The 22,321-nt window shown below is 37.1% G+C and overlaps 2 protein-coding genes across 3 annotated transcripts; both read left to right on the top strand.

Annotated features, from left to right (window-relative positions):
* The first annotated feature begins 20 nt into the window (after positions 1-20).
* On the top strand, positions 21-3,817 carry LOC120005327. Of its 2 annotated transcripts, none has more exons than XM_038854910.1 (2): positions 21-236; positions 2,202-3,817. In XM_038854910.1, exon 2 carries the CDS (start codon positions 2,845-2,847, stop codon positions 3,625-3,627), a length of 783 nt encoding a protein of 260 aa, XP_038710838.1. In that variant the 5' UTR covers positions 21-236; positions 2,202-2,844; the 3' UTR covers positions 3,628-3,817. The 2 variants fall into 2 exon arrangements, with proteins under 2 accessions (XP_038710838.1, XP_038710839.1); XM_038854911.1 differs by lacking the exon at positions 21-236 and adding an exon at positions 333-797.
* A 4,455-nt stretch (positions 3,818-8,272) lies between these two features.
* On the top strand, positions 8,273-13,022 carry LOC120005712 (protein TRANSPORT INHIBITOR RESPONSE 1-like). The gene is made up of 4 exons (XM_038855502.1): positions 8,273-9,282; positions 10,694-11,186; positions 11,325-12,097; positions 12,489-13,022. Exons 1-3 carry the CDS (start codon positions 8,789-8,791, stop codon positions 12,078-12,080), a joined length of 1,743 nt encoding a protein of 580 aa, XP_038711430.1. The 5' UTR covers positions 8,273-8,788; the 3' UTR covers positions 12,081-12,097; positions 12,489-13,022.
* Positions 13,023-22,321: the final 9,299 nt, after the last annotated feature.

Raw genomic sequence — 22,321 nt, 5'->3', positions numbered from 1 at the left:
CTACAAAAGCAGTTTGCCCGCTCGCTCGCTTATTAGCTTACAATTTCGCGCTCTTTAAGTTCAAAAAGGCTCTCTTAAAACCCTAACAATGGCGTCCCTAAAGCGCGAGCTCTCAATTGGAGAAGAACCAGAATCCAAGAAGTCAAATCTCCATGGAGATGGCGGTGCATCTGATTCTGCGAAACCAAATTTGGAGAAACAGCGCGTGGTTCTCAACTATGCGGACTGTAACCTAGGTTAGCCATATCTATCATCTTTGCAATGGGATGGAGATTGAGTGCTGCTGGCTTTTTTTTTGGGTCATGCCTTTCTTTCTTTCTTTTTATTTTTTATCAGAGGTCATGCCTTTCAAAAGCACTAAAATTGTCAAAAAATAAATTCTCAAATTTGTAGCTGATATAGCAGTCGGGATCCTATTGTCCTGTTTATCAAGGATATCAAAATCCCTCTTGTACCCAGAGCACCTGCTCCTTATGAAACTTACGGAAATAGTTCTGCTCCAAGAAGCAATGCTGGTTACTTTGAGTCTTATCGTGTCATTCTTGGGTGTCGAACTAACACTTATCAGAGACATGGAGATGTTGGCCCATCCATAGGACCAAACATCTAGGGCAGAAATGTCGTTGGTGGTGTTGTTCTTTACAGTAGTATCCTTTGGAAGTGCAAGGCCCGCTTCATCTGAATACAGCATTCACTCCGTGCCAAATTGCCAATTAGTGTCACTGGAGCTCTCCCAACCAGTACTCAGACTTCAAGGGCTGTGCCATTCGCACCTGGTCTTCTTTCAACCCCATATGGTAGCTATTCTCTTAGCATTATTTGCAAAATACATATTCATGGGTAGATTTATAATAATGTTGGTTCAACTTTTGCCAATGACAAAAAATATAGAAGATAATTGATTGGTATCTCCTTTAAGCATGTTTGCCGAGTTTCTGATGTTATAGCCTGGAAGTGTTGCAAATAGACATTGATTCTAGTTTACGTTAAGTTTTTAAATATTGCTCTTATCTTGGATGCTTCTTGTATCTCATTACCACCTGCTGATATATGTTATGTTGTAATTTGAAATTTGTGTCTAGTCGATAAATATTGGTACAAACTACAAACTACAAACTACAAACAAATTGACTAAATTTAACTTGTTACTTGAGCACCAATGCACATGATCTACACGAAGTTAAACATGGTTTTTTTAATATGGTTAGCCTTTGTTGATGGCTAGGCAAACAGTTAAGATTCCTTAAGAAAATTTGGATTTCCGCAAAACTAAGTATGATTATACATGTGAATTACATACCAGGAAGGATGACATAGTTAGGGATGACCAGTCGATAAAATATTGGTTACTCTGGTCTGCACAGCATGTCCCATATGTATATGCACCTGAGCAGCAAAACATGTGATCTACCTGTGTTTCATTTCCCATCTAAGGCTTTCGACCCCACCATTATTTGACATTGGGGCACGGAATGGACTTCTGCCGCAACTAATAACAATCTTTCTAGTCTCCATTTTATACCTGGTATAAGATCCAGATGAACCTATGAATACATATACTATAGAAGTTCATAGAAACCAAAATTAAAGTAATATAGATAATATCTATTTCTTTTCTTTTTGATCAACACATTAAAAACTTGTATTTACCTTGTCAAGATGAAATATTCTGCCTTGACCCATACCCCTGCATTATACTCATGATAACTATAGGGAGGGCCTGTTGGGGTTTCTTTCATCTCCAATTATGACTCCGCATTATTTTCTTGGAAGTCAAGCTAAAATTCAATTTTAGACTCAAAAGTGTCCTTTCTTTTTATAATTGGAGACAGAGAGTGTGAGTTCTATTACTCTATTGCTTTCAGTATCAACCCAAACCCCGACCTGATAGTTAGCAATCCGAAAAACCAAGTACTTTGCATTTTCTTGTACGCTTTTTCCATTAGCTTTCCAAAGAAAGGGCTTTTGTTGGGCACACCATCCTTTTTAGTTTAAACAGAGCATGTGCATGGCCAGCCAAAAAGGGATATGTCACTACTCTTCCATTCCTGTATTTCCGGTTACAATTAGCTATAAATGACTTAGCACAACCTTCAATAATGGTGACGTAAATTAGTTTCATTAGTCTATATTCATATTACATATGGAACCCACTTTTAATTGATTCATATCCATTTCATTAATAAAGCTCATTTGTGCAGGTGATTTTACGATTTCTTTCTTACCACTGACCAGCCTTTGGAGAGTTGCACTGTGGCCGGCTGTCACTTCCCAGGTACAAAATTATGCCTATTTAGGTTAGGTATGTAGTGTATACAAGAAAACACAAATATATACATGGTATTATACATGTGTTCGCAAATATTACACGCCATTCTGAATGTGTATACTGTCTACAGAGGAAGGGAGGGAGAGATAGTGGGGTGGGAAGAAAGAAAGAAAATGGTGAGAGAAGCCCCAACATTACAAGACAGGTGCAGTGTCAAATAAAAGGAGATTGATGATCCTTCATCATAGGGAAATGGAAAGAAAGATGATAATCAAAGGATCTTGTACCAAAATTTTGCCTTAGGAAAAAGGAAGATATAATTCGTAATCAAAAAAATCATGATCTCTTGAAGGACATCTTGGTAATTCCATAATGAAACAGACCACACCAAGTCTTCCACACGCTACCCTTCTTGATATTCCATGCCTTCCTCTTACGCACCCAAAAAGTCTATAAACCCCACAACTTAAACCCCTCCCTCTGTCCCTCTCCTCTATTGCTTTTTACCGCCCCATTCCATACTTCCTTTATCTCCTCTGCTTTCTTGACTCCAATGATATCAGTCCTTGCCTTTGATGGAGGATAGTGAGGATGATCGATGGGAATTATTGAACTCAACCTCTATTTCTGCTTTATGTTGTATTGAAATTATGGAAACAACATTCCACTTATCGTCTGATCCTCTGTTCTCTTGCATTATCACTCTCTACATTTTGATTCTCCTTTACTTTCCTCCAATTTTCTTCACCATTGCTTTCTCTCCGGTTGTCTTATTGACTGGGGTTCTCTTATTGACGCTCCTCCGTATCGGTGCAAGACAAAAGCTCCAAATTGGAAACAGAGAAGACGGAGATGACAAATCTATTGAAGCAGAAAAACCCGATAAATCAACCCAAGTCCACGAATGGGTCGTATGCCCGACCAAACACGTTGTGGATTTTTCCCCAAACCCTGATTTGGAAGAAACGTTCGTTGAGTGGAACGTGAGGGCGCCACTAGAGGTTATTTACGAGGCATACGAAGGGGAAGAAGGGGATGATCCGAATGATCAGAAGGGTGAGGATCAAAACAACCCGACCCGGTTCGCGGGAATTGAGAGGACATCCTCACTATCTATGTACTACCCGGAATCGGATTCGGATAACTCGTCGGAGGGTGATTTCTCGGAGACTGCAGAATGGGACTCACCGGAGAAAATATGCTTCAGTTGGGAAGAGGAAGATAGAGAGAGTTTGATAGAGATAGCACTGGAAGATCATAACAAGCGTGGTTTGGGGTTTCACGTTGAAGAAGAGAATATGATAGAGATTGACATCTCTCCAGGGAGAAACGACGACATGTTTGCCGAGGGGGATTAGATTTCGATCATGCTAATTAATTACTTAATTAAATAGATTAACTGATACACTGAGTATGATTTTTGTGCGGATTGGGATTGTCAGTCATTTCTGGTGCTTCGGGTGTTTGGCAGTCGGATTACCGGTTGTATTATATTAATGTAAAGGAGGATTAATTACTAAATCCAATGCTAATGAATTTGATACGAAATGACTATTATACCCAGTAGTGGGTTTGATATTTTGATGATAGCAATAAAAGGAAGAAGAAATCATTGCCAAGGTTTTTGTAGGCGAGTGAAATCTAGTTTGAGTATCTTTAGACTTCACTTTTTCTTAAATCTGTTATTTAAGTAAATTTTCTTGCTTTAAACTATTGGATCAGGAAGAGCCGGAAATGGTTCTAGGGAGATGCGATAATTATTGTTAATGCAGTGGTTAAGTTTGACTTGGTCTCTCATTAGGCTATCGGGAAATTTGATTGCGGACACACATAGTGGATTGAATAGACTAAGGAATTAGAGTATTTCGAATATTAGTAGGTAACAAAATGCTTGGACGGATACTTTCGCTAAAGGTGTCGGTGCTTTGAGACTTGCAAGAAGCATTCCTCGCTATATGCTTCCAAAATTTCAGTGTCGGTTAGATAGCACGTCTTTGGTGTGTCTTTGTTGCTGTTAGTCTATGTTTGATTGTCTGTCAATTACTAACTCTAAAGCCCAAGTCCAAAGTGAGGCAGTACGCCCACAGCAAGGAGCAACTTCCAACATAATCTGTCAGGCCTTGCTATCCTATTGATTATCGCGAAAGCCCAGTCCCAGTATTGAGCATCTATTCTGAATGGACCGTGGCCCATTAACATTTGTTGGCATAAGCAAACACTTCTTTGAAGTCAATGAATAGAAAAAAGTGCGCAGGAGGAAGTCAATGAAGCTGGTGACAGGTCGACGACAAGTCTCAAAAAGGACAAAAAAAAAAAGAGAGAGTTAGGCAACCGCCAATTCCTCCACCCAAAAAGTTTTGTTGGAACGAATGAATTTTCCAGTACATGATGGAATGGCTCCGAAATCTCTCCTCCAACATTAATCTGGTCAAAGATAACTTGGGCAACTATGCCAGGTGTTCAAATATGAGAGGACTTGTTGTGTAGGCCCCTTTTCATCCTACATTTTTAACTACTGCCACGTGTAATGCACCCACATTAGACCCCCTATGATAATAATACATTTTTTTAAAGCAAAAAAATATGATAACGATGAGTGGATTGAAGAAAAGAAAGGCTTAGAACATGGGCTTGTTGAGTGTTGGGGGACAAGGTCCATTCTAAATTTCTGATATAAAGGATAAGTATACCTTCTTCATTCTAGGATTATGTTACTGGTAGGGGCTGTTAATTTAGGGGAACTGAACTTCTTGGTTTAAAGGGTCCACTTATATCGTATTGGGCTTAGTTTTTGGTGGTCAGGATTGATGAAATACCAGTGTCTTTATTGGAGTCAAAAACTAAATCAATTTTTTTAAAAAAAATTAAATCTGAGCTTGAAAATATTGAAAAATACATGCAATCATTAGAAATCGTTTAGTAAGAAGAAAGAAATTTGTAGCCAATTAGATTAAGATATAGAGATGTGCGGTGCCTACTCAAATCATAAACTTTTTGACTTTTATAGTTCATTCTTAAGGTGTTGATACGCTAGTGTAGGACCTGTAGCTGTGATACCTTTTTCTTTTTGGGTTAACGGGGAAGTGGAACCACTCAGCTGCATGCCCATTGGATATTTGGTTGATCAACTCTTAACCGCATAGAAGACTCTGTAACTCCATGGACCAGGTAAGAATTGGGTTGAGACCTTGTGTGGGAGATAACGTATGGTGTTATTTGTATTCGAGATGCTGAGTGAGTGTTCATCTCTCAAATTGTCCTAAGAAAAACACTCATGAGATTTGAACTCAAGACTTTCCATTTGTGTTAAGAGTTACAGAGGTCAAACTCATTATCTTAACCAAAAACTTTATTCTTTTTTTTTTTTGAGAACAAAAACCCATTGTTGTAAGTGTGATACTCCCTCATAGGTGAACCATCAAGTGGACCCATTCTCCAAATTTGGGAATGGTATAAGAAGGGCTTGTTAGCCATGACAATTCAAGTTAAATACTTGTGATCCCAAAGGATTATAGTGAGGTGAAGCGAATTCTAAAATTTGTTCGTATATATATATTCATGTAACTGTGTCACTTCGGGGACATCCCATAAATTTTGATTTTATAGAGTAATTTGCGGCAGTCGACCTTTTCCTTTGTTTGAAGAGGGAGTGGGTGTTTGGTAAGTGACTCTTGAACATTCCAGAAAGCCATGAAAAAGCATTATATATAATATATATATATATATCAGAGTTGGAAGCATGTGGATTTTCTACATCGTTGAATCACTTATGGTGCTATAATATTCACCTTAGTTGGGGGCCCCCAAAAGGGGTAAATGGGTAACTAGGCCCCACCACTCTCCTCTTCACATGCAAACACAGTTCACGTGTCTCATCAGCAGCTCACTTGGCGATCGCATGGGCTAACTCGTTTATTTGTTTATTTGGTAATATCCCTCTAATTATTATTATCTAATAGACGACGTGGAACGACGTGGAACTTCATTTAAACACAATTAGCAGCATACAGGGGCCGAGCAACATAGTGAGTTAGACCAAAACTCAACATAAGTATAGCCACAAGGGTCCCAACTCAATACTTTTGTTATATAGAAAAAGAAACACACAATATATATAATAATAATAGTGTGGCATAAATAGAGTTGTATGAGAGACAATTTTGTGTGAGGTCAAGTAAGCCTGTATGAAAGCATGAACTTGAGGCATCAAAACTAATAATCAAACAGCGAAGATTAGCTAAACTAAGATAACCCACCGTATTCCTTCCGACCATCAATAAATCTAACTGATTAAATAAATAACAGACCTATAAATATAATATAGATAGAAGCTACACACATCTCCACCTAAGAGCATCTACATAGCCACCACTCCAAATCTCTCAATATTTGTCACTATTAAGTGTCAAATTACTATACACCCACAATGGTGAGACTCTTGAGCTGGAGAGAGTGTGATTGATAGGGGAGAGAGAAAGAATGAGAACAAGAAAAGAAGAAAAATAGAAGAGAGAGAAAAACATGTGACATTCTTTGATTTGTTGTATTTCTCACTATTCATCCATTTATACACACACCAAATATGAAGTGTGGGGTAAATTTTTACATATTTTAGAGTGTCAAATGTTGTCCATTGTGAATAGCTAACGCTACATTTCACCATAAAATTATGATTTAAGCACTTCAAACTCTTGTCATTGTGGATGCTCTAAACTTGATGAGCTAGCCAGCTCAGAGGATCTCCAATGGTAAAAAAAAATAATGTAGCACTTGATATGCCTTGATATTAATGTCAAAAACTAATATAACGTGTGTGTGATACAATAATAGCATATTTTAAGCACTTCATAAACAACTTTTTTCTCATATATTTAGTATAAAAAGTGGGTTTAACATGAAAAGTGGAGCGAAAAGAGAATAAGTGATCAGAGTTTTGTCACATATTAATCAAAGAGTGGATGTGTAGGTCCAATTTTTCATCTTAATTAGCTCTTGCTATGTCAAAAGCCCAATAAATTTAGAGATGTTATCAAGTGTTGTTTTGATCCCATCATAGATATGTAGTGCTGGTAATCTTGTTTATCTTTAAATTTTGTTTTATGAGTACCCATTGGAGTTGCTCTCAGCTGTTACTTAGTCCATACTGTTATTTTTATTCATTTTCCAATTATTGAATGTATTATAGTACTAATAAAGTTAAGTTTCTTAATTGTTGTATTATGATTATGATTATCTTTAATTATAGAGAGATTAGAGAGAGATCAATCAAGATCTTAGCTGTGGGGATTAGATTAGATGCCTCTATCACGTGCTTGTTCCACCATAAACGTCGAATTCGTGCGGTTTGAGGCCATCCACGTGATGTATCACATGACTTGTCAGTTTTTTATAAGCAAAGTACCCGATGAGTTCAGCGAATTTATCACTCCTCTATTTTATTTTTTTACCTTAATTAATTTTTGGAAAAGGGATGTAATTAATTAAGGACTTTTCAGTTTTCAGCGACCACATGGGAGTCATTTTCATAAAACGACTCACAAACTATTATTGTTTTTAAACTTTTTTTTCATTTTGGACCAATCACAAGAAGGAAGAAGATAAGGGCAGATCTGTCCACAGATATGAGATGACACAAATCTCCTCCCGAAATCAAGAAAGCCGGAGCCGGAGCCGTCAGCCAGTCAAGTGGCTCCACTCTACTGCTGCTTTATCAGAGCCAGCCATTAACCCCAGCTTTGTACTTGAAGCAGCAGGGCAGGCTCGTCATTTCTCAGACAACGTTGTTTTCAATGAAAAGTGCTGGTCAGAGAATCATTAATTGACAGGCAGCCAGATAGATGGACAAATTTTTCCTGCAGATCTGATAAGAGATTCTTCATGCTTTTGTCAATCGATGTGATATAATTGAAAATCTTTGTTCAAAATCCATAATATATATATATATCACATTTTTACCTGACCATTCACTGGTTTTCCTGCCAAACTCCAGGTTAATTATACAGATAATTTGCTGCAGAAAGAAGGGCAAAATGGGCAATGGATTGAGATTTTACTACATTCAGGTATCATTGCTGACGTGGAAAATGTTAGAGTGGACGGTCAGAGGTTAGGTGGTGGTGGTGGTCCTCTTCTTGCCCCATTTCATCTGTGTCAGCTTCAGCGAACGAAAATGGAGCTGAAAATAATAATACTTAATGTATTATTAAGAATGGTTAGTTATAGCAATAAAAATAGGTTATATTAATTATTATTTTATTATGTTTCCTTTGAAGAAAATCATGGGCATGATAGGTTGTCGTCTGTTGCTAAGCAGAGGTTTTCGTTTTGGAGATTCGTTCATGGCAAGTAATCGACTTATTCAATAAACGAATCTTCAATTCTCTCTCTTTTCCCGCACCTGTTTTTATTTTCGGATCTCCGATTAGTGCTTCCGGATCCTCGTTCGCATCGGAATTGTTCGATTTGATTCTGTTGAGCACTGATGGAAACTTGGTTTTTCTTTTGAGTTGAGCTGCTGCTATGGATTCAAAGAGGAAGAGGGAATCTCCAGAGTCGAATAGGTCGGCTATGTTCCCGGATGAGGTACTGGAGCGAGTTCTTTCCCTAATCGAATCTCACAAAGACCGTAGCTCGCTCTCTCTGGTTTGCAAGGACTGGTATCACGCTGAGCGATGGTCGCGTACGCGTGTTTTTATTGGAAACTGTTATTCGGTCTCGCCGGAGATCGTTGCCCGTCGGTTCCCAAAAATCAAGAGCGTGACACTCAAGGGGAAGCCGCGATTCTCGGACTTCAATCTGGTGCCGGAAAATTGGGGAGCTGATGTCCACTCTTGGCTTGTCGTTTTCGCGTCCGAGTATCCCTTTTTGGAGGAGCTTAGACTCAAGAGAATGACAGTATGTGACGAGAGTTTGGAGTTTTTGGCGTTGAACTTCCCCAATTTTATGGGGCTCTCGCTTTTGAGCTGTGATGGGTTTAGCACCGACGGACTCGCAGCCATTGCCAAACATTGCAAGTACGAATTTCTTTTGTCGTTTCCGTAATTATTAATTTTAGGATTATATTCTGTTGCTTCTTCTCATAATCTTTCAGATTCAGATTGAGTAGCATGGTGAATGATCTAGGTGGTTGTTTTCATTAACTTTTTTGGGTTGATTCAATGATTCTTTCCTTTTCTGGGTCTCGATTAAGCAGAGACCAAATTGGTTAATTGTCTTCTGATGCTAATTTCTGAAACAAAAATGGCACCATAGAATTCTCTCAACCCTCTGCTATTTTTACTTTTGTTGTTCTTTTTATCGATGTGATGTTTGACCAGTTGGTTATCTTTAATCTGATGGCATAAGTCTTACAACATGCTTTGCTCGAAGCTATATTTTTAAAGTAAATATAGAGGAGGTAAAGTTGAAAAATTTGTTTCTTCTCTCCCGAGTGATGTTGAGTGTGTAACTCTTGATAGGAATGAATAGGGAAAGAGAATCGATGTGATAAATTCTCACTGATTTCTCACATGGTATCTGTTTGGAATTTAATACTCTCTAACTTCTAGGTGTGTAGAAAAGGAAAACAAAAGGAGTTAGATGCCTTCTGCATTGCAATATTAGGGTCGATAAGCTTAATTGCAACTGTGAAAGCTAGTTAGGGATGTTAATGATAGATGGCTGCGTAGATTGGTGCGTATGGTTGAGTGCTCAAGGTGGTGAACCAAACTTCAGATATTGTTCTCCATGTGGAGTCCATTTCTTTTCCAGTTGCTATGATGGATTATGGTATATAAATATATTATTAGCGGTGCGGGTTAATCACCTTTTGGTTTTTTCTGTAGTAAAATGAAACTGCTACTGCGATGATAATGATATTTATTTTGGCTCTGAAGTATGCGGTTTCAAGTAAGCAGCTATTTGCTGCTTATGAGACATTGAATACTTCGTGTGATTATGATTTTACAATTGCAATCAAAGAAGGAAGTTAGCTACAGTCACATTCCCAAGTGAATTCAATATTATTGATGCATTTTCTCCTTTTATGCCCATATAATATGAAAGTTAGTTTTGTTTTCCTGCTGTTCATTCACTTTCTGTACCTTAGTTTCATTTAAAGAATTGGTTTCAATATGTCCATTCCTATCTCTTCTTAGTGCTTGACATGGCGTAATTTACATAGAACTTGCAAATGCCCTGGTGAATACACAACTTTCATGAATAAAGAAGCATTCCAAATCCACTCGAAGTTCATGAATAAAGATACATTCAATCCCTTTCACTCAATAACAAAAAAATTTATAACATTTCCTTTTTTTGTTTGCTTGTTAATCTGTTGGTGACCAAGGGGTTTTCGGAATTACATCAATGTTAATTATCGTTGCATTTTGATTCTTTGTTTCGTTTGTTTTATTGTTCGTTGATTCGATTGCTGTCTGTTTACAGGAATTTAACTGAGCTCGACATCCAGGATAATGGTATTGATGACAGAAGTGGAGGGTGGCTGAGCTGTTTTCCAGAAACTTTCACCTCGTTGGAGGTGCTGAACTTTGGAACCTTGAATAGTGATGTAACTTTTGATACCCTTGAGAGACTTGTTGCCCGGTGCAAATCATTGAAGGTTTTGAAGGTTAACAAAAATATTTCATTGGAACAATTGCAAAAGCTGCTTGTGTGTGCTCCTCAATTAACAGAGGTTGGTACTGGCTCATTCTTGCAAGAGCTAACACCCAGTCAGTATTCCAATATTGAAATTGCATTTAGCAATTGCAAAAATCTGCATAGCCTCTCTGGTTTATGGGAAGTGACGGCACTGTATCTCCCAGTTCTATTCTCTGCCTCTATAAATCTAACTTTCTTGAATTTGAGCTATGCTGCTTTACAAGGTGATGACCTTGCTGAGCTTCTTGTTCACTGTCAACATCTTCGACGCCTCTGGGTAAGAAACACCCATGTCTCCATTAATTTAATTTATATAAGTTGTTTCCTTATCTTTCTAATGGTTAACTTTTTAAGGTAGAACTGAAGAACATATTCTTGCTTGCATAGCACCTTATTAGTCATATTCTTGATTCAGGTCCTGGATACAGTAGGAGACTTGGGGCTGGAGGCTGTTGGATCCAGCTGTCCTTTGCTAGAAGAACTCCGAGTTTTTCCAGACAATCCATTTGATGATGAAGGGAACCACGGGGTAACTGAAGCTGGTTTCGTAGCTGTGTCTAATGGCTGCCCAAGACTCCACTATGTCCTCTACTTTTGCCGGCTAATGACCAACGCTGCGGTGGCAACAGTTGTGAAGAACTGCCCTGATTTCACCCACTTCCGTCTATGCATAATGACTCCAGGCCAACCAGATTATAGAACAAATGAACCTATGGACGAGGCTTTTGGTGCAGTAGTGAAGACTTGTAAGAAACTCCAGAGGCTTTCAGTTTCAGGTCTTTTAACGGACTTGACATTTGAGTATATTGGGATGTATGCAAAGACCCTGGAAACTCTTTCAGTGGCTTTTGCTGGCAGCAGTGATAGGGGGATGGAATGCGTCCTGAAAGGTTGTCCAAAGTTGAGGAAGCTGGAGATAAGGGACTGCCCTTTTGGAAATGCAGCACTACTCTCAGGTTTGGAGAAGTATGAATCCATGAGGTCACTTTGGATGTCTGCCTGCAATGTGACCATGAATGGTTGTAGGCTTCTGGCCAGGGAGATGCCCAGACTGAATGTGGAGGTAATGAAGGAGGATGGGAGTGATGGAATTCAAGCTGATAAGGTTTATGTTTATCGTTCTGTTGCTGGGCCTAGAAGGGATGCTCCTCCTTCTGTACTTACTCTATGAAGTTTATCAACAGCTTGGTAATCCTCTATCCCTCTCTTACTAATTGCATATCCACACTCTCATGCAGTGAGCAGACACATGAACCTCATGATTTTATAGAAAAATGTTTAAGTGGCAAGTATAATTTTTGGTGAAGGTTAACCCTTTAACTGGATTGTTTGGTGTTTAATAATACTGAAGTTGGAGGCTTTATATTGGGCGAATAGATGACTCTAGGTGTCAACATATGCTGTAGCCTGTTACTCGTGCTCATGCTTGATGTTAATATGGTCTAGAAGCTTTCTGCTTGAGTTTTATGCGTATCAGTAGCTGTTTCTTAACTTTTCAGTTTTTTTTCCATTTGTCTAAAGAGGTTCTAGCTTTGGCTATTTGCAAGGTTCCTGATGAATTTTTTTTTAATTTTTTCAGCAAGGCTTGGAACGGATAGTTAGCCAACACGCAGTCATGCAGCCATTCAGCTCATAATACCGATACAAAAGAAATCAGTAGTGGAAGGCAAGGAATACAAACTACCTACGAGGGCAATCACAACTAAACATACGTGGGGGTGAGAAGAAATGCGAAGCTTATCCATCCAGTCTCCAGGGATATGAAGAAAAGCCCTTCATGCTTCGTTCATTGCACCCCTGGAAAGCAAGATTTGAAGATACCAAGATGGGAAGTAGATGAAGCAGCCGTGGCAGTGAGTCAGACGAAACAAAATCTGCCCTCACAATGCATTGCTATCTGGGTCCATATTCCGTGTCTAAATCCCATATTCAGAATTTCACACCGATGCCATAAGGACTGGATCCAATCTCAGTTTGTAGTGAGATAGAGGGGTGATAAGGTGAGGTCACATTCTCATTACCATTTGTATTATCATCGATGAAAGATCTAAAATCCCATCTGCTCAATTCATAAATACGACTTTTACTTCCTTGTGTTGGATCCCTTGCATTATTTTGCTTTGTGATTCTTTCTTTTATTGTAACCTCTTGTTGCATGTGGTCTTTGTTCTTTCTTTTCGTTTTTTTTCCCATAAGCCTTTGGATCGTTGATTAGCCCATAACTTTGAGATTGGGCCCAACTACCGTCCAATCTTGGGTTAATCATGTAAGATCTGGCCCACTTAGAAGCCTCAATCCTCCTTAAGTTGGTTCGTAAACAGTCTACAAAAGCAGTTTGCTCTTTTATTGACACTGATATAAATTGAAGATTAAATCTCTTGTGAAGAAATGATGAGGAAGAGAAGAATCAGAGTTAGAGAAACAGAGATAAAAGAGAAGAAGCAAATTCATTAGTTTGCATAATCAATACAAAGCAAGTGACACAGTTTATATAAACATCGCTGTCTCCAATGATACAAAAAACAACGGTGGTCATATAATAATAAATTAATATTATCTTAGATAATTTGAAATATTACAGGTTTCCACTAGTCTCCTCAGCCTACTAATCTTCTTCAATCTTCAGGAGTCTAATTGATGAATGACTGTGGTGGTTGCATAGCTAATAGCTTGCGCAGATACTATGATGAAACCTAAGATTTCCCTTGCCCGAACTTGCGTAAGAAAACAAGAGGGAGAGAATTAATCTCAAATTTTTTTATTAATTTGTTTCCTCCCTCCAAACTACAAAGCCATGGCTTATATAGCTTTTCAAGCAAAACTAATACTAATACTAATTATATACCTATTCCTACAAATAATAGAACTTAACCCTATAATTCAGCCTCATATTTGATAATTATTAACAAACTAGGAAACTAAATATTCTCTTAATAACTTGATAATTTTAAACGTTTCATAATGCTAGTAGATATCAATCTCCTTGAAATATATGAGAATCTTGGTCTTCATCACACTATTTAAGCACGACTACTTCTCATTCAACAAATACTTTCCTTTTCAATATTTGTTTTCCCCTAATGTTAGCCAAGTTTTTGTTTGTTTCTTTTAATAAATATATTAGTAATGCAAAACCTATCGGGAAACGTAAATTTAATTTATCAATATATAAGACGGGCAGTCGCAGTCTGGCTTGATACACAAATTAGTTATGGCTTCTTCTATGCGGGTCGGAGTGTTCCTGGGGTTCGTACTCGTAAGTTTCATTCTTACAACCAGTTGCTTAATCTTCTTTACTATCAGGGACGCGCAAAGTGTCCCCTGGTGTGGAAGAATCCGTGACAATCCATCAAGTTTGGGGATGATCGTGTGCTTTTTATCACTGATTGGATTAATGAACGCTATGCTTGTGGCGGGAGCCGATTCTCAGTGTGGTCAGAGGTGTCTCTATTTACCTCGTGTGCTAGTGACTTTAATGGTTCTCATGAATTTCACCTCCTTTGCCTTTGCTCTCACCAAAACGTACAATCTCAATCACCACGACTACAACTGGGAGGGCATTAAGGAGGCTTGTCAAATTGAAACTAGATCTTCAATTTGCTCGAGTCTTGTAAGTGGCAACAAGATCAAGCCTCTCTCTCCTACTCAGGTATATATGTGTACACTAATTTTAAATTTGTATCTACTTACATATATACGTCTTCGTGATGCTAATCGATGTTATCCTATATATATATATATATATAGTCGGATTGCTGCAGACCACCAGTTGAATGTGGATTTCAATACCAGAAGACATCCTGGATAGTACCAAAGTCGGGTCCAATTGCGAGTAATAGCGACTGTAGCACATGGAGCAACGACCAAACCAAACTCTGTTACGATTGTAATTCTTGTAAGGCAAGAGTTGTAGGCGATTTAAAAAAAGGCTGGATCGTGGTTGCAATACTTCTCGGATGTATTCTTTCCATGATTATGGCCACGGTCGTCGCCATACCAGCGTATTGATTAGTAATTTTCAAATTTATAGACATAGTGCCAGTTTGGTAAATAATTTTTAAAGTCAATATATTGTCCAACTACAATTTCCAAACAATATATGTTACTTGTGAAACAAACAACAATTTGAGGGGTGCATATTCCCATGCATTTTTTGTACAATATTATTGTCTTTTCAAAATTGTTCCAATTTGAACAATTTTGAGACTATTGTTTATTCATTACCGAAATACCCTCATTTTTATTTGTTATCTCAAACATACCCTTAGAGCTACTGATAACGTAAAAGCACAACCACGAACTTCTGCTAACTTTTCATCTGTACGCGACGTTGATGCATATCCACCGCCATACCTACTCTGACCACGACGACGGTCGTCGTTCAATTTCTCCTCCGACAAACGAGATTTTCATACCGGTAAGACCTTATATTCTTTGGCTAAGGGATGTCTCTTCTAGATTTCGAGTTAGGTGTCCCCACACAGAATGTACTGGAGGTGCGTGACTTCGATATGATGCATACATACGTAGTAACTAGATGGCCGGGCTTGGCGCATGATAGTCGTGTTTTGGAACATCCTCTGCGTGTGGAGAGGCTAAAGTCTCCGAAGCCACCTCTTGGTAAGGAGATTGTTTTTGCCAATATCAACGCTGATGTTTTACTTTTCTAATCAACTAAATTGATAAAAAAAATTTCTTTTGGGCAAGTATTACTTGGTTGATGTAGGATATGCGAATAGGATAGGTTTTCTTGCACCATACATAAGTGAGCGATATCATGTTCTTGTATTTTAGCATGGAGCACCCTTATCGGGACCTTGTGAAGTCTTCAATAAGGCTCACGCTAGGCTCAGAAATAACATCGAACGGACCTTTGGGGTTACAAAGAAGAAATTGTGGATATTGAATTCAATGACTTCTTTTCATATAAGGACCAAGTTAATGATTGTTTGTTATTACTTGCATGACCCTTCATAATTTTATCCGACTACATGCTGCTGGTGATGTTGATTTTGTTGACATTGACTCCCACGAGCGAAGATGCCTACATGACCGACCCTAGCGCTCAAAACGTTGAAAATGCAGAAGACGAATATTTGGTCGTTGACGATACGAGTATGGCTCAGTTTCGGGATATGCTTGCCGAACAACTCTCTACCGTATGATGAATGAACCTATGCATATTTTGCAATATGTTTAAAAACCTCTTATGAAAATATTTGTTTAAATGTTTTATTGTAATCTCAACTATTAAAACCTATATGTGACTTATATTTACAATATTTTAAATCAATTAAAATGTTATTGTTAATATTAATAAATTATTTATTATTATTAATATTTATAAAATTTTAAATTAATTATAATGATATTGTACAATATGTTTAAATGATAAATACACAATACCCTTAAATATAATTTGTCACACAATAATTTTAACACTAATATGCTATCGACGAAAGTACAACCAATAGATGTTACTATGAAAATTGTCTATCAAACAGACTCATAGTATTTGGTGTGGGGATATGATATGATATTGTCATTATTACCTTGTCAACTTTATAAACATAGATCAGGCCAAAATCTCTTGGTAAGGATAGGTATTTGGGCTCAAGTAATGCGTCGTCCAAAAGATTGTAGCTTATATAAGGCCCAAGTCAACTATGTGTGCTAGGTTGGGCCTTCATTGTTGGATTGGACCCTCAAACTTAACTTATTCAGCAATAACTCTTGATAAGTACGGTGGGCCTCCCAGTCTATCAATTTTGAAATATGGATCTTAATATTTAAGTGACCGGGCTAAGTGTATAATGAATGGTCAATGGTGTGGGCCGTGTGGCCTTCAAGGCTGCAGTTGAAAAAGGGTTGGGCCAATGAATTCAAAAGCTTTTTGGTACGACTGAAGATGTTGGAAGATCATTTTCACTTTGCTTCAAATTAACTATTCATTAATATCTGAGCTCCCATCTCTTTCAATTTTGATGGCCGGGAGCACTTGTTCTTCGTCTTTATTGCTTGATTACTAGCCCTATGACTAGTTTAGACTGAATATATATATATATATACTTATGAACGTTTAATTCCAATTTTCAGTCTTATGTGTTTCTTTGCTTCACAACTTGGTGACTTGGGGAACTGTACAGGTTTGCTTGGACTACATGGTGACCTGGGTCTGGCTACAAAATATCAGAATCACGTTGCGGTACTATAAACAATACTCGTTGGGTCAAACATTGAAAATGGCACATATCCTTTGGTCAAATTTAAGAGTATTTACTCTTAACAACTACAGAAAGAACCAACGAAGCTTCCCAAGTCTTGGTGACTTGGGTCCAATCTATTAAAATTGGGGCATAATTATATATAATAAATCTCCACTGCATGGGCAGGGGCCTCTTGTCCTGTGTACAGTTGTTTTCAGAAGTTAGTAATTGCAGTCAACTTCTTATTTGACTGTACTTCGATTGCTCGTCAATATTGATTGATACCTAGTGTAGCTAGCCAGTTGATGTGATGAGTGCTGACTTTGTGGGAATATATATATCTACATCCAGTGCCAATAACACATTACTTTTCATGTGCATGCAGCATTGAGTTGTTCTGCCACATTACCAAGTTTTGCATTTGGCTTTTTTGACTGACGAGAAACGAAGAGGTGAAAGGTAACCCGAATCGAGTAGGTATGGTCACCAACCTTTGCAGTGGTACTTGATTGGTGAATAGTGAGTTATCGAGTGACGAATGGATGATAAGTCAGACTTTCAAATTGGAAAAAATAAAAACACTTTTTTAAGCTTAAACTAGTATGGGTTGGTACTAGATTTACGAAGACAAAGTCGTGCATGCAAATAGGAGCTGACTCAAAATAAACGAAGTATTACTAGTGTGGAGGAACGGGATGTTACAAAAGAGACTGCCAATTAGCCTGAATGGGATGTTGTTGATGCAGCTTAATTGGACCCATAACGTTACTGACTAGTATTCCACTAGAGACCAGCCCAAGTCTGTTTCTACTACAAAAATGGTATATCATCTTACATTAATATAAACGTATACCCCTTACATGTGGAAAAAATTAATTATGATTCTTTTTAAGAAAACAAAATAATAAGAAACTGCACACACAGTTTACACCAAAAGCAATTAATCTACTTGGCACAGTCGATTATTAAGCTCTCTCTAGTGAGAACGAGAGGGAACCGTTTGAATAATGATAAAGAATTGTTGTTCTATAACATTAAATAACACCACTAATTTGCATGTTATTTGTCTTAACTATAATTTAAAATATATATACGTTACTGCCAAAAACAACAACTAATGATGGCAATTATTTATAAAAATAATTAAAGATAAAGATTAAAGAATAAATGGAATTGTTTTGGACGTGCATGTCAGTGTATTTGATGCTTCTATAATCTATGTGCTGTGAATTGTGTATTTTTTTTAAATACCACATAGAATTACGTTTGTGGTTGGAACTACTTGTAATCAACTTAATTTGATTGAAAATCGAGTTGATTAATTAATTTAATCTTCCTAATAATTCAACAAAATATAACCCAAATCACCAACAAATTAAATCCCTCGAATCCTTATTACGGCGGTTAATTAAGAGTGACACAAAAGTTCAGCAAACCCTATGAAGTAAATTTGGAGGAGGATATCTTTGGTGGCCATATATATTCTACGTAATTTAATTAATATTTTTTCCATCTTGTTTATTTAAAAGAATAATGTAAATAAATTTACGAGGCCCTTGACTTTAGGCGTATTGATGATGAGAAAACGTTCAAAATAAGACATGAAACTAATATTATATAAAGTTCTGTATTTCTCTGCATGTTGTATTACCCACCAAGAGGGTATGGGGTTTTGATTGGGGAAGAGAAGACTATTGCTTATCTGTAAGGTGCATATGTCCAGCCCACTTTATCGGCCATACTTCAAGCTAAGAAAATTTAGGGTCAACTCCTCAAATTTATGATGGAAGTTGTTACAAAATTTTCTTTTTGTTTTTCTTTATTTCCGTTGTTGACTTTCGAAGATGCAGGATAGCTTTTCCTTTTTCTTTTTTTCGAAAATATCGTTAATAAATATACTTCACATTGAAACCGAAGTCTATCCAACTCAACCGATTGCCTCTCTCCCATCCTTATCTTGTTAAAATGTTAAAAATACAACAACGTAATACTTATCTACTTACACGGTGTCCTCGCCGTATATTTTCTCTCTCGTATCTCGCGGAAGATTTTCTGTGCATGCTAATCTGTTGAAGCAATTCAATGCCGCACCAATCCTATATGGTTCAACGGATAGATTACGCACGATATCCCATATTTACACACTCACATCCTTCCAGGAATGCAGAAGAGCATAGTAGTTATGCATTTAATGATGTGACCAATAATATCCTACGTCGAATTAACATAATTCAATCAAATGATAATATATGATAATAAAAACTTAACACATGACACATTAAAGACATGTTTTTTTGTGTCTAAAACTAATGTTGAAACCCAAAAATAAAAAATATGGGCGGCCCCGTGATATAAAATGGACAATATTCTTAATGTTTTGGGCTTAAATTTCCAACAAATCAAGCCATTAATCACGTGTCCAAAGAGTTTGATACGCCAATCACGTGGCATAAAACGGACATTATTCGTTATATTGTTTAACTTAATTATATACAATTGATGAGGTTATATTCGCTATAAAATGTTTCAAGTCTAAATTCACCAATTATTTATAAACGTAAATAGCATTCTAAACCGTAATTGCACACCCTACAAAGACGTACGTGTGACGTTACACTACACATTTGAAAACAAGCTGCAGTAAGTAATTATATCATTCTATTTCTGCGTAAGGAATAGGTCTGAATGCGACATGTGAACATGACGGTGTCATTGGTCCCATGATTCAATCCCAAAAGTAACGAAGATTACATGCAAGAAATAACATTTGCATAATGACAAGTTCATTGTCAATTCCTACATCTACAGTAATCCACTTGATTGCGTGACTTCACATTTAAAATCAAAGTGAACGTTTTTTATTCAACACAGTCAACCCAAGCAGCCAGCCTTGTCAATTAATCATGTTGTCCTTTCTCGAGTGTTGGAATGAATGCAAGTGGAAGCCTGGAAGGTCCCTTTTCTTGTTCTATTCTTAAATATATATATATATATATATTAGCCAGTGTAAACTGTTTGTGGGTTACTCGTATTTGAACAAGGGCGATTAGTGTAAACGTAACTGGTTACTAGTTGACCACCACATATAGTGTAAGGATGATGGAAAAAAGAAGATAGAATAATAATTAGAAAATTAAAGTGACCAATTTTACTGTAGGGTCAATTGTAAATTATAATTTTTAGTGTCTTCCTAAAGAAAGAAAGGAAAATAATGAAAAGGGTTAGTGAGATTGTGTGTAACAAACAAGTGATTCTTTCACTTGCTCTTTATTCGTTTTTCTTTTCCTTTTCTTTTCAAGTTCTTCTTTTCCTTTTCTTTTCAATTTCCATAATTGGATGTTTGAAACTCAAGTTTCTCCTCACTTTCGTGAAAGGTACAAAAATATGACACCTTCAACGTGGATTCTATAATTTTCTTCTTTTAATAATGGGATAAATAAGAAAAAAAAAAGAGATACAAAACTAAATGGATAAATATAACTACCTTAGTTATATCATAAGACATAAATAACCTTCATGGGCAACGAATAACATTCAAAAAGCTCTGGTGTTCACATGCAAATCAATGACAAAATCAAAATTCACACATACCTCAAAGAATACTAGGTGAGACTTGCTCGTCTCTCTTTTTGCAACCATGATTCATGATTCATATGTATGATCCAGCCCAAATTAAACGGGTATGAATATTTTATGGGAAAAATGATAAGAATGGATTTGTCGAAATCCACCCGCTCCATATACAAATATCAAAATATCCTTAAGCAATCAAATCAAAATCAAAATCAAAATCATATAGTCATGGACGAAGCCATGAATGAAGTTATTCGTGAAAAGCATTATCTTGCTCGTTATCATCGTGCCTATCAAAAGGCTACGAGGGCAGTTTCAAAGATACAAAGAAGCAAGAGCCGTTGGGCGTGTCTTTCACAGGCTCAGAAACAAATCCGTAATGACAATCGAGACTATGCAAGAGTGCGTCAGGATTGGAGGCGTCATAAACTTAGCAGGTTCAGCAAGATCTTACCATCTCTTTTTTCACTGAATCCACCACACACTGTCGGTGATTTCACCAGGATTTTCTGAAGAACCAAGTGATAATCGACGGTTGGTGATGACTGGACTTTGATTGAGCTGACCTAGAGACTCATTTTGATAGTCCAATATGATGAAAAAAAGAAGATAGAATAATAATTACGAAATTAAAGAGAGCTCGAAAACCACCCGCTCCATATCCATATATATTATTACTTATATATATGGTTTACAATACTCATGTATATATGCTATACATGCTATAAATGAGGAAGCCCTTTTTCAAATTTTACACTTATAATAATTAAATTAAACCTGAGTTTTTTTTATTAAATTTAGAACGTCGGTGATGTTACATAGCCTCCCATATGATCGATCACATCGCAAGGGTACAATTGACAAAAAAACAAACTTCATACTTCAGTGATGTTACATAGCCTCCCATATGATCGATCACATCGCAAGGGTACAATTGACAAAAAAACAAACTTCATACTTTCCATGCCAAATCTTTCGAAGATCGTACATGATGTCAGCAAAATTTCTTTAAAATTATAAAAGGCCCATGTCTCTACTCACAATCTACAGAATTGCCATTTTCTTCCTTATATTTTCCCCGTCAGTAGTAATCTGTGTAATCGGATTAACATAAAATTACTATTCCGGAATCACATGGTCCAATCTTCACTGTAAAGCACTTCCAATTCACGTTTCTTTCTACTTGATAACAATGGCATTACAACTACCAGTCTACCACCGCCGACCTCTTACATTATCTAAATCCCGATAAGGTTTATTAGGTGAAGACGTGAAGCAGAATACCTTTATTTGACTCAGCATTAGCAATATCCGACGTGGGAATTCAAATCTCCCAACCACTAATAATGAATTGCCCTGAATTTGGAAATAATAATGATGCCCCCACCACCACCATCAGACAGACAGAGGGTCCTTAAATTTATTTGTTGTGTGAACCCAATGTTGTAGGGCCATAGAAGACTTGAAATCAAAGTTGATTGCTTGTTACATGTTACTCTCTTCTCGTTCTTGCTATAAATCTTATCTAAATATACAATTAATTTCACATAATTAATAATATATTCATTCCTTGACAGCTCATCCATTCTCATTTTTTTCTCTATATATACACTGCCCAAGCACCTCTCAGACC

The sequence above is a fragment of the Tripterygium wilfordii genome, chromosome 9 (assembly GCF_013401445.1).
Source record: "Tripterygium wilfordii isolate XIE 37 chromosome 9, ASM1340144v1, whole genome shotgun sequence".
NCBI classification, from domain to species: domain Eukaryota; kingdom Viridiplantae; phylum Streptophyta; class Magnoliopsida; order Celastrales; family Celastraceae; genus Tripterygium; species Tripterygium wilfordii.
This window is presented reverse-complemented; position numbering and strand designations above follow the sequence as displayed.